A 17470-nucleotide genomic window follows, 5' to 3' on the forward strand; every position below is an offset into this window, starting at 1 on the left:
ATCATGTCTGACTCTTTGAAACCCCATGGATAGTAGCCCACCAGGTTCCTCTGTCCATGGGATTCTCCAGGCAAGAATACTGGAGTGGGTTACCATTCCCTCCTCCAGGGGATATTTCTGACCCAGGGATCAAACCCACATCTGTTATAATGTCTTCTAAATTGGCAGGTGAGTTCTTTACCACTAGTGCCACCTGTGAAGCAGCAGCAATAGGACAAGATTTTCATATTCAGCCAGATAAAAGTCAGTGTGTTACATCATGGTGCCTCTAAAGCATATGACCTTAAGAAGGTGTTTCAAGCTCTATGTGCATGTTTCTATGGGATATGAGACTGAAGAAAGCCCCCTAGAGCGGCACTTCACATGTCTGCTTGTAGCAGAATCCCCTGGAGGCCTGGGTCCCAGCCCTGCAGGTTCTGTCTGGTGGGTGGGTCTGGGGTAGGTAGGGCTGGCACATGGAACAAGTGTACAGGTGCCGCTTATGCCTTGGACCCAGGACCAAGCCTTCGGAGTGCTGACTCAGGTCAAAAATGCTTGCGTTTCTTATGAAAGTCAAATCCTGTTAGGCAGGGGAGGGGTTTGGGGACAGATTTATGAACCAACTGCTGGGGTGGTTCCAGAGCACGCTGTCAAGACCCTCACCCATCCATACACATCCTCCTTGCCCTCCTCTTCTGCACCCGCTCTGGACGTCTAGAAACCAAGCCATTCTTCCAGTCTCTGCTCCTGTACAGGTTTTCTCTTACTGTGTCTTTAAATTCCCGGGGAGATGGGAAGGTGGGACACTGTTTTGCGTCTTGTCAATTACTTGTATTTTGATTATGGAGAGGCTGGATGGTGGACACTGGAACATTTCAGGCAAAAAAGAAAATGGATTATATGTTGCAAAGTGGTAGAAGGATTAGCAGAAGTTGAATAAATATGTGTAGAAACAGTGAAGGCGAAAACACGCCTTGGTAACAAGGCAACAGACACAGGCAGAGACAGAGGGCATGGGAACCACAAAAATGATTTTATTTTAAACCAGAAAGAAACAGCAATGGAGAGCTTGGGCTGAGGGTGTGACAGCATTACTCAAGTACCAGGAACTGAACTCGTTCGGGTGAAAAGAGCAGCATACAGAGACTTTCATTTCCCGACCAAGCAGATAACATCCGCATCTTTGTGACACTTGTCAGTAGATTCCCATTTACAAAGGCTTGCATTGCCTTTCAGATTTTCTGAACAATTTTGTAAATGTTTTTTTAAAGGTGAAGGTTTTGGTGCCCACTTTCTTTTTTGATATACCAGGAATTGAATCAATCATGAGTGAAAAAACACTGGTGAGAGTTTTGCTTAAAAAATAGTAATAGTCTGTTTGTGGCACTATTGATATCTTGGGCCAGATAATCCTTTGTCATGGGGGCTGTGCTGTACACCACAGGATGTTGAGCAGCATTTCTGGTCTCTACCCACTAGATGCCAGGGGCACCTTTCCCAAGTTGCACCAACCCAAAATGACTCCAGACACTGCCAGATTGCCCCCATGTTCAGAAGCACTATTTTAAAAACATTCTCCCATCCTCATTACTGTCTTTGTATCCTTTTTTTTTTTTTAAGACATTTTATACGGGTAGAGCAGGTCATCTGGTTCCCAACACCAAAAGCACATGTACACGAGCATACACGTGTGTGTTCCCGCAGGCACTGCCTGTGTGCCTAGAGCCGAAACGGAATTCCACGTTTGCTGGGGGGCACTGGTTTGGTTCCTCAGAAAGTCTCAAAATATCAGTACCATGATAAAATGCCTGTTGGTCCTCAGGCCTTTGCCTCTTCTCCAGCAGAAACTCTCATCAACATGTGCAGTTTTTGAAGTCACTTTCTTTTAAAGCCAGAAAGAAAATCTTCACCCAAGCCCACTCTCCATCTTAATCCGTCTAGATTCCTACTTGAACTATATGGCCAGCCACTTGTGACAGTGGATTCAGGGTTCTTCATTTCTATCCATCGGAAGGAGAGAGGTACCATATTTCAGAGTTCAGTTTTGAGGACTGGCTACGTAATTTGCGAGGCCCAGTGCTAAACGAAAATGTAGAACCCCTCGTCCAGGCATTACTGAGCATTTCAAGATGGTGCCAGCAGTGTTCACACACCCACGATGTTGGACCTGGCAGCCTTGTTTGGCGTTGCGTCAATTTTGTGTATTAATTTAACTGGCACTGCCAGCTCTTTTTCCCCTGTATTATGATGCCTTCTGTGAAGTAAGAACCTCAAAAACAAAATGCCATGCCCCCAATCCTTTTAAAGAATTCTACTGCAACAAATGTTGATAGCATATATTTTTTAGACTTTCAAAAAAAAAAAATCCACATGACAATTTTGTCTACATCATTACAGTAATGAAAGTAAACACTGTGGTCTTTCATCATATACATATTTTCCAGTAAATATGACATGGAAATAGTAATTGCTACTATCCACAATGTTTTTAAGTTAGCAAAGAGTGAGACTTCCACAACAAAATGATAACATAATCCCTCGTCCTTATAAAAATAGCCAAAACACAACCTAAATGGCTTGCAGTGAAAACTGGAGTAGTAACTCCTTTATACTGAAAAAGCATTATAATTCGTGGCAATATTGTCCTCATAAATGCTTTAGATTAACATCATAAGGCAAACTGGAGCATTTATTGTACCTGGAGACCATGATTTAAAAAATCTCAGAAGCTGAGTTTTAGACCCTTTTATTTAAAACCTGTTAGTGTACAAAGTGCATGAAAATATCCATTATTCAGCTACCAAGAAAGTTTGGTAAAATTACTAAGCCAACCCTTTTGGTTTATTCAGGGAAGCCTAATGCACATTGTTTTTCTATTGTAAAAAGAAAAAAATTCCATTAAGTTGGCAGAGACTGAGTAAATTTTTTTCCATTGAGGCATCCATCTTTTAGATGTGAAACTGTCCTAAGTCACTATCAAAATATTCATCTGGGTATAAATAATATAGTAAATATATAGAATCTGTCTGTTAAGAGAAAGGAGTGCATCTGCCAGTGTAGAGGCAGAAGCCCTGGGGAAGCTGCCCCTGAAACCCAGACTCATGATCACATAATGAGATGCTGAAACAGTGGGTCGGTGGACAAATTTCAAAGAAACAATTGGTTGATTTGCTCAAAAACAAAACCAATAAAAACAGTGTCTAAATCCCCCAGTCTGTCAAAACAGCCACCTCAGCAGCCCAGATAAATATTGTAGCAAATGAAATGGTTGAGAGATGTCATGCCCTTCATCAAGGTAGAACCACTGCCAGATTCCTAGTCCGAGTCCAAGGATGGCTTAGTGTGAAAGTGTCAGTCACTCAGTCATGTCTGACTTTTTGTGACCCCATGGACTGTAGCTCACCAGGCTCCTCTGTCCATGGGATTCTCTAGGCGAGAATACTGGAATGGGTTGCCATTCCCTTCTCCAGGGAATCTTTCCAACCCAAGGAGCAAACCTGGGTCTCCTGCATTGCAGGTGCAGTCTTTACCACTGAGCCACCAGGAAAGGCAAAAAAGCCTTATGTCATGGACCACTCCAATGTCTTAGGTTAGCACACTGAGCACTACATCTGACATGGCAATAGCAGGTTCTACTAGCAGGTTCCAAAGTGAGAAGAGTGAGTTTGAATTTTTTTTGTTTGTTTTGTTTTTGTTTTCTTACAACTCTATTAACTATACTAGAATATAGAGGGACTTCTACATCTTTCGAGATGTGTTTAAAGGTCTGTTTATTATAACTTTTGAAGCACGTATACTAGAGAAGAGTACTTTATGCAATGTCCCATGTCATTACCAACTCATAAATACAAATGTTTTTTGGTGACTTATGGTTGGATGTGGTATTGGTGGTTGGGGCCATATGTTGATGTCCTAGAGAGCAAAATCGATCCAAAGTGGTGCTGCCATTTGTGACAGAAAATGTTTATTTCCTCAGCCCCAGTGACAAAAATTATTCAGGGGGAGTGGGACACAGGACAGCTAGTAAACACAGTGAAGAAACTTCACAGGCCTAAAGAAACTAGTAAAAGGAAGAAGGAAATAGATTTCTATCATGACACAGAATCCCTCTTCTGAGAAAACACAAATCTTCCTGAATTTTTGAATCATCAGTAGGATTCAAGGTGACTTTTTTCCATTGTAATCTCATTGTTTGTGCTCTCCCAGCATCATCCTACCAGCCATGGAAGGGTAATTACAGGCTTTGAAATAGCAGATCCCCAGTTCCCAAGTCAAGTCTTTCCCTCCTGTCTGTTGCTCTCTCCATCCTATTTGATGCATAAATCCTTCTGACATCGCAGAACGCTTCACACGAAACCAGAGTCAGAAAGCCTGCTTACTTACCTACTAGGTTCAAAACTATTTTTTTTTAGTTTGAAAATAGTGGCATATTGTTACACAGTGTTGGGGTGACAGGACCTGCCATGAGATCTGTAGGAAAGAGGATGTGAGAAGGTGGAGAAACACAAAACTACAAAAGATCTTGTTTCTTAAGCTCAGAGATTTGTGCTGAAAATAAAGGTTGTCGAGAACTGATAAAACTTACGGGCCTCCTAATGTGCAAAACCAGAGAATTCCTAAGAGCTGTAATCCCCGGTTATGTTCCTATTATAAATAATCTATAAATTTTCCTGTAAATACAAAAACAGGGTGAAGAAATTATTAAAGCCTGTACTTAATATAAAACACAGTGAAAGGGGGGAATCGCCCATTGGGAGTCCTATCTTAGCTGATTTCTGGATGCTTTTTAGTGAGATTTAACCACATTCTGGAAGCCTGTGCTTTCTCAGTCCCCGAAATGGTGGCCACCACCCTTTATATCTCCCAGAAACCAGCTCCACATGCTCAGGGCAGCTGCTCTGTACAGTCTAGATGGTCGGGGATGGGAAGGCCTGTTATGATGGTCAGACATTTGTTCCACACAGTGAAGGTGGGGCACACGGGCTGCGAGAATGTAATGTCGAAAGTGTAGAGATGGATGGAGTTCAAGGCATCATAGAAAGCAATGGAGCCATTATCGTAGTCTAGCAGAATGCCTACGCGCCGGAGGTGGGGGGCTGGCTCGATGGGGATCTCCTTGCTGTTGTGTCTTACCACCCAGGTATTGTGGCAGCGGCACAGTGCCCAGGAAGCAGAGTTCTTGCCAATCCACTCGTGCTTTGGGGCTGACTTGTATGCAAGGCCAATGGCGTACCTGCAGACGCAAAAGAACAATGACAAGAACCATGAGGCACATACATGCACACATACATGAAATCCTTTCTGTTATCCTTGGTCATCCCTGTTCACTCTTTAGTGAAAGCTCGGGCAAGAACCCTGACCCTTCTTCCCCATTTTCTTCCCTTCTGGACATAAGAGTTGGCAGAAAGGGGTCATTAGATTGACTCAAATTCCTGTTTACAGTGCTGATGTTACCGAGAGAATTAGAACTTTGTATTTGGCTGTCCTTTTTTTTTTTTACATTCATGAAGACCCATGCAGTAGATTCTTGAGACCAGTGGCATCCAGTAGAACTTTCTGCAATGACTGACATGTTCTGTTCTGTTCAATATGGTAGCCACAAGCTGCATGTAGCTATTGGGCACTTGAACTGTGGCTGGTGAGACTGAGGAATTGTACTTTTAAGTTAATTATAGTCAAGTTAGTTTCAGGAGCTACATGTGGCCCATGGCTACCATCTTGGACAGCACAGCCCTAGACCTCTTCTGACCTTCTTTGAATTTTTCAACTGACATCTTGCCTGTCATCTTCCATGACTCCACAAGGCAAGCATGGAAAATGAGTTTCATTTATGGGGGTAGGTTCTTTGTCATCTCCCAGCCTCAGTTTTCTCATCTGTAACACAGGGACAATGATTGTCATTGTGTCTCAAGAGTTATTTTGAGGAGTTAAGAAAAGAATATGTGTAAGATCCTGGGCCTAAGACCTGGCGTAGAATAGTCAGTAATTGTTATTTTATGATCTTTGCCCAATGACACATGATTAATTAACTACCGGAATAGGAATTTGACCCGAGGATGATTTAAAAGGCCACATAACTTAAACAACACTCCCTAATGTCTTTCCTCACGAGAGGAGACCTTTTGGTTTTATTTCCTACTATATTTACATACATCCTGAATGTCTCTGAGCTGGTAGATATCCTAGTTAATCTAAATGTTCTCTCACCGCTCAAAAAAAAAAAGTTCTGAATTCTTTCTACAGTGTTCTAAGCTTCTTAATCTCTTTTCAGCCTGCTGAAACATGCCTCCATAATGTAGTATTTCTCAGTTATTAAGATAAGCAAGGGCTTCCCAGGAGGAGATGTGGGTTCAATCCCTGGGTCGGGAAAATCCCCTGAAGGAGGAGATGGCAACCCACCCCAGTATTCTTGCCTAGAGAACTCCATGGACAGAGAAGACTGGTGGGTTGTAGCCACAAAAGAGTTGGACACTACTTAGCAACTAAACAAGATAAGCAAAACCCATTATTCTTAATAAATAGTGAATGATTCAGAGTTCAATTCTTAACATGTTATAGTAGAAACCAGTCTAAATGGATGTTGACATATGGTACCTTACCTGCCGAAGAGTGAAAAACTTCACTGGTCTTTGATATAACGACATTCTTTCAAACATCATGTGCTGGATTTAGAATATAATCACTAAAAGAGTGATGTGTTCAAAAAAGAAAACACACCATGACTGAATTAAGAGAGGATGGAACTGATCCTCTGGTAAGCATAGGGTACCAGCCTGTGTGCTGTCAAACCTCTGCACTTCACCCTCGTCAATTCTGTTCAGCATTTTAGGGATACTCCTGGGGCTGCATTTCCCAGAATCCTCTTTCCAATATGGAGTCCGGGTCAGATTCTGCCACTGACATCCATGCACAAGATCCAGAAGTTCTAAGAGAAGGGAAAACACTGTTTTCCAGACAGTAGACAGCACACGTGAGGTCTGTGGAAATTTCTGGGCAGACTCTTGGGTGTACCTTGCCTCTGGGCTCTGAATAGCTTTCCGCCTTCCAGGAGAGGAGCAGCGGGCTCCCGGAAGCCTTGGCCCTCGTTCTCCTTGGTGTACCTAGAAAAAGACTTTTCTTTTTCTCTGAACCCTAACAGACACTCTGGAAAGGTTTTTGTTTTGCACTTTTCAGTATTCTCCCACAAGACGTTCTATCTGTCCCAGCAGACACCATTTCCCTTTTCAGATAATCTGAAACTTGCATTTGCATCACAAAATAGCCACATTTCTGTATTGTTTCCTTCTTGCTGCTGTACACCATTTTGATTTTTTAGTAAAGAACTTTGACATTCCTTTCCCATTTGAACCTTAATTGAACCCCCTATGGAGTAGCTGTGGCAAGTATGACTGTCTTCATTTAGCAAATGGGAAAACCAAGAGAAGGTTAAAATGAGCAAAATCTAGAATCTCGCCCCTTCCCCCTTAAGTTGGGTTCCTGTAATCTTTGCGTGAACCCACATTTAGTTAACACCCTTTCCTAAAATACCAAGAGCACATTAACAGCTTAGAGTAAGAAAATAACTACGTGTCTAGTCCATTAAGCAATGGAAAATACCATTATATTATCATTAATCTGTAAAATTATGTGCATATTTCCAGTGAGCTTGAAAGGTGCAAGCGAAAGGCAATGTTCCATTAAGGTATGCAGTGAGACTCAGAGAATTCAAAAAGTATAAAATGATGTTTCTCAGAGCAATGTTAACATGCCCCATAGCATGGATTATAACATACAAGTAAATTTCAAGTCAGCACTATACTTCACAAGAAAATACATGGGTTATTAGTTGTTGCAAATCAAAGTATTACAGGTGTTTGATAGTAAAGGTCACCCTTTCCTCGCTAACACCTCCCAGGAAATGTTAAACTACTTTCTACGTGAGAATTTTCTGAAACGGACATGAGTTTGTAAAGATCTGAAGCGTTGCAATTAATGTGAGAATATTTTCCCCCTGCCTCATGAGTTGGTTTTGACATCTGGTGTTTTCAAGGTAATGCTGATCTGTGTTTGTATAACTGAAGTGGTGTGGTGGAATTCCCCGCACCATTCGTCAATGGGTATGAGATCATAACGATCAGGTATCATTATCATAAGTAATTATTAAGGGGGTTGTAATTATTTAGACACTGGATTCTATCCCAGATTAACAGAGCCCGTTAATTAACTAGAAATGTTTGCTCTTTTGCACCTGCAAAAATTCACTGTATTTTCCTTTGGGCTTTCATCTTGCCCCAGTGCAGCTACACATTGCAAATGCCAGCCTGGACCAGAGCCAAATACAGGGGGAGGATCTGTCCTTCATCCTTCAGAGGGATGTTGAAACAGGAATGTTCTGAGCAAAGAGAACATGGAGGGTCACAAGAGGGGAAAAAACCTACTTGCTTGGCTAATATGCAAACCGTTGTTTGGAAAAAGACAACACCTAAGCTTATGAATGTGTATCAACACTGTAAAGGACTTAGACATACTGCATTATTTGCATAGACTTGAACTGAAAGGTTTCTTTTTTGTAAAATAAGTGTTTTAGCATCTTTATCTCAAAACTAAATACTGTTATCATACTCATCATCTGCAAGTTAGGCAGTTTTCAGTTTTAGGGTTTTGGTTTTTTTTAAAGCAAAAATTCAACTATCACTTATTAAGTACACCACAGTAAGCCTTAAAGTGTATTTTTTTTCCTTTATGGTTTATTAAAGGATATATTTTTAAAAAATTCTCTTGGAGCAGCTGATTTCACAATGTTGTGTTAGTTTCAGGTATACAACAAAGTGAATCAGTTATACATATACACATATCTCAGGAAGATCCCCTGGAGGAGGGCATGTCCACCCACTCCAGTATTCTTGCCTGGGGAATCCCATGGACCCAGGAGACTGGTGGGCTCTGGTCCATAGCGTTGCACAGAGTCGGACATGACTGAAGCAACTTAGCACATACACGTATCCACTCTTTTTTAAGACTCTTTTCCCATATAGGTCATTACAGAGTATTGAGTAGAGTTCCCTATGCTATACCATAGGTCTTTATTAGTTGTCTGTTTTGTATAGTATAATAAAGTGTATGTGTCAATCCCAATTGCCCAATTTAACCCTCCTGTCTTTTGTCCCTGATAACCATAAATTTGTTTTCTACATATGTGACTCTATTTCTGTTTTGTATATAAGTTTATTTGTATCATCTTGTTAGATTCCACCTATAAGTGATATCATATATTGGTCTTTCTCTGTCTGATTTCACTTAGTATGATAATCTCTAGGTCTATCCATGTTGCTACAAATGGTATTATTTCATTCTTCTTTTTATGACTAATTATTACAGGATATTGAACACAGTTCCCAATGCTATACAGTAGGACCTTATTGTTTATCTATTTGATATGTAATAGTTTGCATCTGCTAGTCCCAAACTCCCAGTCCATCCCATCCCCTCCTTCCCTGGCAACCATAAGCCTGTTTTCTACCTGAGTCTGTTTCTGCTTCTTAGATAAGTTCACTTGTATCATATTTTACATTCCACATATAAGTGCTATCACGTGATATTTGTCTTTCTGATTTATTTCTGTTACTATGATCATCTCTAGGTCCATTCATACTGTTGTGAATGGCATTGTTTCACTCTTTTTTTTTATAGCTGAGTAATATTCCATCGTGTATATATATCACATCTTCTTGATTCTGTTGATGGACATTTAAGTGGCTTCCATGTCTTGGCTATTGTGAATAGCACTGTTGTGTACTTTGGGGTACATGTATTTTTTCAAAGCATGCTTTTCTCTGCATATACGCCCAGGGGTGGGATTGCTGGATCATGTGGTACTTCTATTTTTATTAGTTTTTAAAGGAAATTCCATGCTGGTTTCCATAGTGGCTGTAGCATTTTACCAAATCTGGCCCTCTGCTTGTTTTTATAAAGTTTTATTTGCACCCGTTCATGAATGTGTGGTCTATGGCTGCTTTCTCCCCACAACAGTAGAGGCAACCATTTGGGAGAAAATCATCTGACCTGCAAACCAGAAATACTGGCTCTCTGGCCCTTTACAAACAACATTTGTGGACCTTTGGTTAACAGTTTGTACTCTGATTGCACCTATGAGCTGTGTGACCTTGGGCCTCAGTCAGCTCATCTGTAAAATGGGGTATTAGTACTTACCTTTCTGGGACTGTTAAGATCAATAAATGAGCTACCATTTGTAAAATGCTCAGGCCAGTGCCTGGCACAGAGTTGTGCCAGATAAAGGCTGGTTAGTAAAAATTATAATTGCTCATAAAGGGAGCTATTTAAGTGGGCATCTATGAGACAGAAGGGCAGGGTATGAGGTACAGTTTGCGGCTGTGGAACAGGCAAGGTCAGTTTTCTAAGGTTAACTTGGCAGAGTTCACTAATTCCCATGTCCACTGCCCTGACCTCCACCCCTTGGGCTTAGAGAACTCAGTGGGCTCAAGTCACTGGGCTGGATCTAAGGGACGCTTTGAAATGAGTCCCGGCCAAGGATCACTGTTTTCCCCCCAGCACTGATGGGCCCAGTTTAGAGTCACAAAACATACAAGGCAACAGAAATTAAATTTCAGTGATGAAGAGCAGGAATTAAAGTAGGGATTGGTGAATTTTCTCTGTAAAGGCCAGAGAGCTAATATTTTGGCCTTGTGGACCACAGAATTTTGTCTTACCTAATCAACTCTGCTGTGTGGCTCAAAGGTAGCCATAGACAATATGGAAAAGAATGGGCCTGGCTGTGTTCTCATAAATAGCTTATTTATAAGAACACACAGTGGGCCAGGTTTGGCTGTAGTAGGCTGACCCATGCTTTAAGGCATGAAAGGGCAGTATTAGCATACTAGCTTTCCTGGGGACTGGGGCTCAAGTCTTGCTGCAAATAAAAAATGGATGGAGTTTAAACGAGTTATTTTTCTTATTGGCCGAATGGTAGATTAAATGATTGCTTAGTACATATTCATTCTCTCCTCTCAACACCATGGGAGGAATATACTTCCCTGTACCACTGGCCTTGAGCCTGGCTGTGTGACTGGCTTTGGCCAATGAGAAGTTAGTAAGACATGATACAAGCAGAGGTTTGAAATGTGCTTGCGTAATTGGGTTTATACTCGGATTCCTCAAGAAGGACATGACCTGAGTAGCCCATGTGTCCAAACAGGATGAAGAAACCCATGGAACAGACCTAGATCCAACCTGCAGCTTAAAGCAAGGCTCAGTTGAGATCAGCCTTGATCAGCTAACCCAGAGATGTGAGTGTCAGTGAACAGTAGTAAATGATTGTTGGTTGAAGCTACTGAGTTTTGGGGTGTTTATTATGCAGCATTACTATAGCAATAGCTGACTGATAAAGCTTTTGTGCATATTATTCTTCAAGATGGACCTTGGCCTGGGTTGATGCTCTGACAAAGTATAGAATGAGATATGCTTTTTTTTTTAATAATTGTAGGACAATATCTATCAACAGCTGAATGGATAAAGACGACCTGGTGCATACACCCAATGGAATACTACTCAGTCATAAAAAAAGAATGAAATAATGCCACTTGCAGCAACATGAATGGACCCAGAGATGATCATACTCAGTGGAGTAAGTCAGACAAATATCATATGATATCACTTATGTATGGAATCTAAAATATGACACAAATGGACTTATTTACAAAACAAACAGACTCACAGAAACAAAAAACAAACTTGTGATAACCAAAGCGGGGAGAGAGGAGGGCTAAATTAGGAGTTTGGGATTGGCAGATATGAACCACTATGTATAAAAGGTGGGGAATAAGGTCACGCTGTGTAGCACAGGGGGCTATGTTTAATATCTTGTGATCATCTATGGTGGAGGAGAATGTGAAAGAGAATATATTTCGATCAAAGTACCTACCATGTGCTTCCACTTATGACCACTTCCCAGTAATGGCGGCCACTATCAATGAACACGTTTCCAGCTACACCATAGCTGCCTTGGCTGGTGAAGCGTTCGGGCGTGTGGCTCTTTTTGGATGACGACTCATCACGTTCTACTGTCAAGTTATCATGGGACACCTTTAGCTTTCGATGTGCAGATTTGGGGTCCAGTTTAAATGGTTGACCTAGAAACAGAGTTACAACATACAAAAGAGGTAGATGAAAAGAACTGTGGATTTTAACTTAAGCAAGAATATATTTTCAGAATAAGCTTTAAAAAGTACAGTAAAATATTGAGGACAAACATGTCCCTGCCTCCAAGAGCTTGCAGTCAGTCAGCTCTGAGCTGTGGATGCAAGGTTGCTTCCCTCACTGTTCAACAATAGCATGGGTGAGGATCAAGCAGAGCCTGTGGTATAAGCTTTGCTGGGGATCCCAGCTACACACCAGCAGCACAGTTAATGTGCTGGCTGACGTCATCCTGGAAGGGAGAAGAAAACGAAGACTTCACTTTCAACCATTCCCCTGTTCAGTCGGCTTCAGATAATTCATGCTCAATAGACCTCAGAAGGAGAAGGCAATGGCAAGCCACTCCAGTACTCTTGCCTAGAAAATCCCATGGATGGAGGAGCCTGGTGGGCTGCAGTCCATGGGGTTGCTAAGGGTTGGACACGACTGAGCGACTTTTCACTTTTCACTTTCACACATTGGAGAAGGAAATGGCAACCCACTCCAGTGTTCTTGCCTGGAGAATCCCAGGGAAGGGGGAGCCTGGTGGGCTTCCGTCTATGGGGTCACACAGAGTCGGACACGACTGAAGTGACTTAGCAGCAGCAGCAGCAGACCTCAGAAACCAAACACATCAAGACTGCAGGTTTTAATGTACAGAACATTCTAATGGCTTATATTATTTTGAGATTGTTCCAAATTAGAGCAGTATTCTCACAAGCTTAAAATGATGATCAAATGGGCTATTTTTCAGCCCATAAGATCAGGAGGAAAATGTGACAGGTTACTACCTACCTTGGTTTTTGAGTCCCAAGTTCATTTACAGACGTAAAAGTTCCTTTATAGACATAATAAGGTCCTCTCTATTTCATTTATTCGTCTTTGTGTTTTGAACATTGAACCATTGTAAAACTCTAGCCAAATCACACCTGAATATCCATCCTCTCATTAACTGTTACTGCTTTGAAAATTCAACACTGGTGTGGGGGCCATCCTGTCATTCAACACCACTTAAAGAGAGGAAACAGATTACAATGTGATGCAAATACCATGATGTTCAAACTCCACCGCTGTGTTGGAAGGCTGCTTCTGAACAGTGCTCAGTCTGGTAAATCTGACTATGGCAATACAGGATGCGGGCTGAGAAACTGAGGCAGAGAACCTGGAGCAGTTGTGTGTGTTACATCATATGCAGGTAGGCCAAAGGGTGTCACTCCTTGGATAAAAACATGACAATGGCACTTCTAAAATTCCTTCTTGTAGATCAGGGACCAGCATACTTTTTCTATAAGAGGCCAGATATTTCCTATTTTCAGCTATGCGGGCCATGTGGTTTCTTCTGGGGCTATTTAACCCTGCTCTCGAAACATGGCAGCAGCCAGAGACACAGGTGAACAGATGGGCAGTGCTGTGTGCCAATAAAACTTTATTTACAAAAACAGGTAGCTGAATCTGGCCCATGGGCAGTTGACCAATTTTAGATTTTTGTTCATATCAAATAAAACCTTAAAGGGGAGCTGAGAAAATCCTCAAGTGCTGAGCAGGCAGGGGTATTCTCAAAGACTGTAAGACCTACTGAAGTCCATGTGTAGTTTAAATTTTGGCCTGGCTTGTAAAAAAAAAAAAGTCCTCAGGAATGATCACCAGCTAAGACAAAAAGAGTCTGAAGATAGATTGACTTAAAAGGTGTGATAAACCATAATGGAAAAGAATATGAGAAATCAATGTATCTACATGTACAACTGAATCACTTTACAGCAGAAATTAATGCAACATTGTAAATCTGTACTTCCATCAAATTTCAAAAAAAGAAAAAGGTGATGATAGGATGTGCCTTAAAAATAATTGGACCCTAATGGGTGGTTAGGAAGGAATTCCATAAAGGTGCAGCTATCACTGAAGTTGAAGGCTGTGTTATACTTACCCTTCTCCCAGTGAGGAAGATCAGAATGTCACAGCCATTGAAAAGACTGGCCTTATAATGGTGAGATCCATCATGTTTTCCTCAGCTCCCACCCCGACCCACACATATGCAGAGCAGGGTCTTGCCATCTGGTGTTAGGTGAAACCCCCTGCCTCCACAGGGAACAAATTCCACTTGTGCCATGGATATGTTTCTCAAGGAAACTATGACCCACTCTGTCTAGGTTCAAGGCTTTTGCTTTAATGAGGATAGATTAGTTCACAGAAGAAATTAATCATTTACTTGGCTAAAGAATTCAATGCATTGTAAGATCTGTACACCTAAGAGTTCAGCAAACTACAGCCCGCAGGCCATATTGAGCCCACTGCCTGTGTCTTTCAATAAAGTTTTAATGAAGCGTGGCCAGGCCATGCTTTTCTACCAGAGTTGAACACCTGTGACCAAGTACATCTGACCTGCACAGCCCAGAACAGTTACTATTTGGCACATTACAGAAAAAGTTTACCAACCTCTTGTACATAATTTAATAACATCTGATCAATGATTGCATGTCTAGAAATACAAGATTACCTGTCCATATGAAATGAATACATTATCTTTAGTAAAACCAATAAGGCACAAATAAGAAGCCTCAAAGATCCATTCTACAGAATAAAGCTCAGTGTATGTATTGGGTTGGCCAAAAAGTTCATTTGGGTTTCCTATACGCTGTTACAGGTTTTTTCCAGTATGTATTAATTTTTTCCCTTATTCTCCAAAGACATCTCCTTCTCTACCAGCAGAACCCTTGAGAAATTAGCTTATGTTTAAGAGTACGTGTCTTAAGGACAGATATGTGGAGTAAAGTTACTTGACTACTAAAATCACAGGTTGGGTTAAATGAGGGTTCTTCTTAAAAAGTATTTCCTATAGATTGGCTGGCAACCCTAAAGCATGATGTGATGTTGACATACTCCAATCGACTTTCTCCTGGGAGGTCTTATGAAAACAAATACCATATTATATAGAATAATATTTCTAGACCAAAAAGACGTGGAGAAAGAAGAGGAGGATAAAATAAAACACATGTGGGCAGAGAGAGAGAGAGCGGGAGATGACAGTGTTACAATATGCATGAATGCATAGCCCAGTTCACTCTTTGTTGTTGGGACCATCCTGGACACAGTGGGAGTTTCCCATCACCCCTGGCATCTAACCACTCGACACCAGTAACACCCAGCTGTGACAACCAGAAATGACTCCAGATGTAGCTCAGTGTCCCTCTGGGGACCACAGTCACTTCTGATTGAGAATCACAGACCTAGAAGCTACCTGAAGAAAGAGTAATTTGAGATTCTGCTATTTGGGTGGGAAGATGCCCTGCAGGAAGAAATGGCAAGCCACTCCAGTATTCTTGCCTGGGAAATCCCATGGACAGAGGAGCCTGGTGGGCTACAGTTCATGGGGTCACAAAGAGTTGGACATGACTTGAGTGTGCACATACACACACACACATATGGAAAAGAAGACCATTAGCAATTTACAAAGAGTTCTAGCTCTGTGCCAGGCTTGGAATAGAGGATTGGATGGAAAAACCCTGACTCCATGCTGGCTCTTTCCTTGCTGTCTCAGGTTGTAAGCAATGCCTGGGACAAAGAAAAGGGAAATGAAGGGGGCCAGGGGCATCTGGAAGGAGAGCAGGTTAGAGATGATAGTTCTGCTGAGTTCATGGCACGTACTGTTCGTCTTCAACTTCCCAGGCTCACTGCTGCGGCTGCCTGCCTGGTTGATGGCCTTGACAATGAAGATGTACTTGGTGCCACTCTGCAGCCCGTGGACCGTGTAGTGGTTCTGCTTGATGTTGGGCACGATCATCCAGCTATCAGCCGAGTTGCACAGACCTGCAAAGCCAAGCAGACGTGGTGAGTTCTTTGGAGCAAGCACGGGGCAAATCTGTATATTAAGGTTGTGGAATTTTCAGTTATTGGGATCAGCAATGAAAAGCTCTGTGACCTCTTCAGGTGCCCACCAATCAACTTGAGTGCTCAGTGTCTGCCTACAATAAGGACAGCAACCTATATTTATTACTATATATTCTCACCATGTGCTCTAAGTGGAAAGACCAACTAAGATGACTGTTTTGCAAATTCTGTTCCACATGGATGGGAGCAGTAGTATCTTAAGTGCCGTGCCTGGTCATGTGTTACCAGGTGCTGTGGGATGGAAAGAAAGCAAGTGACCACACATCCCTCCCCCCTGCTCGCATCATGATGACCGTTCAATCTTGGATCTCATAAATTTTGAGACTCACAGAGGGTAAGAACAGACCCAGATCATGTATGCGACATTGGCCTCACTTATGGAGCTGTAGGAGGTTCTATTCTTTTGCTTCTCATTCTCCACCCCGTCCAGGATCCATATCTAGGTAACTCTGTGGCTACTCCTTCTAAAGAGATGGGATATGTTGTCTTTTACGTCATGGCTTTGAATTTGGCTATGTGACCTGGCTGTAATGACAACATACCAGTGGCAAGAGGAGACATCACAAGCCCTTGAAAGTCTGTGGCCCTCTCAGGCCTCTGCCATGGGGAGAACATTCTGGATAGTCTGCTCATCCCAGTGGGAGCAGAGACACAGGGACCAGCTCAATGGCCTAGCCAGTTCAGGACTGAGACCAGCAGAGACTGGCCAACACCAGCCCAAGTTTGGACAGAAGAGCTGAGAAAATGATTAAGGGGCTTGTCTGTGGCCCAGTACTGGTGTGGTTGTAACTGATTCAGGACATGTGTTCCTACGAGAACCCGGGAGCCGTGTGGCACCCAAAGGCAACTCAGGGCCAAGTGGAGCTCTGACAAAAGCATCACCAGGGACTGTGACCAGCTGCATCCCCAGTATGGCTGGTTCCAGCGCAGAGCAGAGCCAATGCTCTGGCTGCACGCTGCAGGATGTGGTTTGAGGAGCAGTCTGTGGATTTACGATGCCGGGAAGAACATGAGGAAAAAGGAAGCTGTTTTGTTGTGCAGCTGTGGCTGATGCTGAAAACATCTCTTTGGTACTGGGCCCGACTCTCGTCTCTCCCCTCTCCGCCCATCAATCTCCACTCTAATCGAACCTTTGCCCAGCCCCCTGGTGACTGGGTTGTCACGGCTGTTTCCTGACTGGTGAATTTCCTTCACTAATTCTCAGTAGAAGGCCTAGCCCTTCCACTTCATGAGGGGCTTCTCAACTTGCCGCCCCTCCTTCCCTTTCAGGGGATTTGCAAGTCAAAGGGTTAGTTCTTTTGATCTTGAGGCAACTTACACCTTAACCATACTTCATCTTACTTCTTTGAGTTTCTAATGAAATGTACAAGGAAATCACAAATGCATATCCATACCAACCCACAAGTATCTGCATAACAGTTCAAGATGTTCATGCCCC

The 17470-nt window shown here is 42.3% G+C and overlaps 1 protein-coding gene across 4 annotated transcripts in view; it reads right to left on the reverse strand.

Annotated features, from left to right (window-relative positions):
- Window positions 1–977: 977 nt before the first annotated feature.
- The window catches only part of MID1 (midline 1), a 415132-nt gene continuing 398639 nt past the window's right edge, over window positions 978–17470 (reverse strand). For all 4 annotated transcript variants that reach the window (XM_055437738.2, XM_055437740.2, XM_055437737.2 and 1 more), the window contains exons 8-10: window positions 15790–15951; window positions 11897–12104; window positions 978–5212 (exon numbers count right to left, since the gene is read on the reverse strand). In XM_055437738.2, coding sequence (XP_055293713.1) covers window positions 4864–5212; window positions 11897–12104; window positions 15790–15951 — 719 coding nt within the window. In that variant the 3' untranslated portion in view covers window positions 978–4863. The remainder of the gene's footprint in view (window positions 5213–11896; window positions 12105–15789; window positions 15952–17470) is intronic.

This window comes from Moschus berezovskii, chromosome X (genome assembly GCF_049115385.1).
Source record: "Moschus berezovskii isolate FMDL1 chromosome X, NW_MosBer_1.0, whole genome shotgun sequence".
Classification (NCBI taxonomy): domain Eukaryota; kingdom Metazoa; phylum Chordata; class Mammalia; order Artiodactyla; family Moschidae; genus Moschus; species Moschus berezovskii.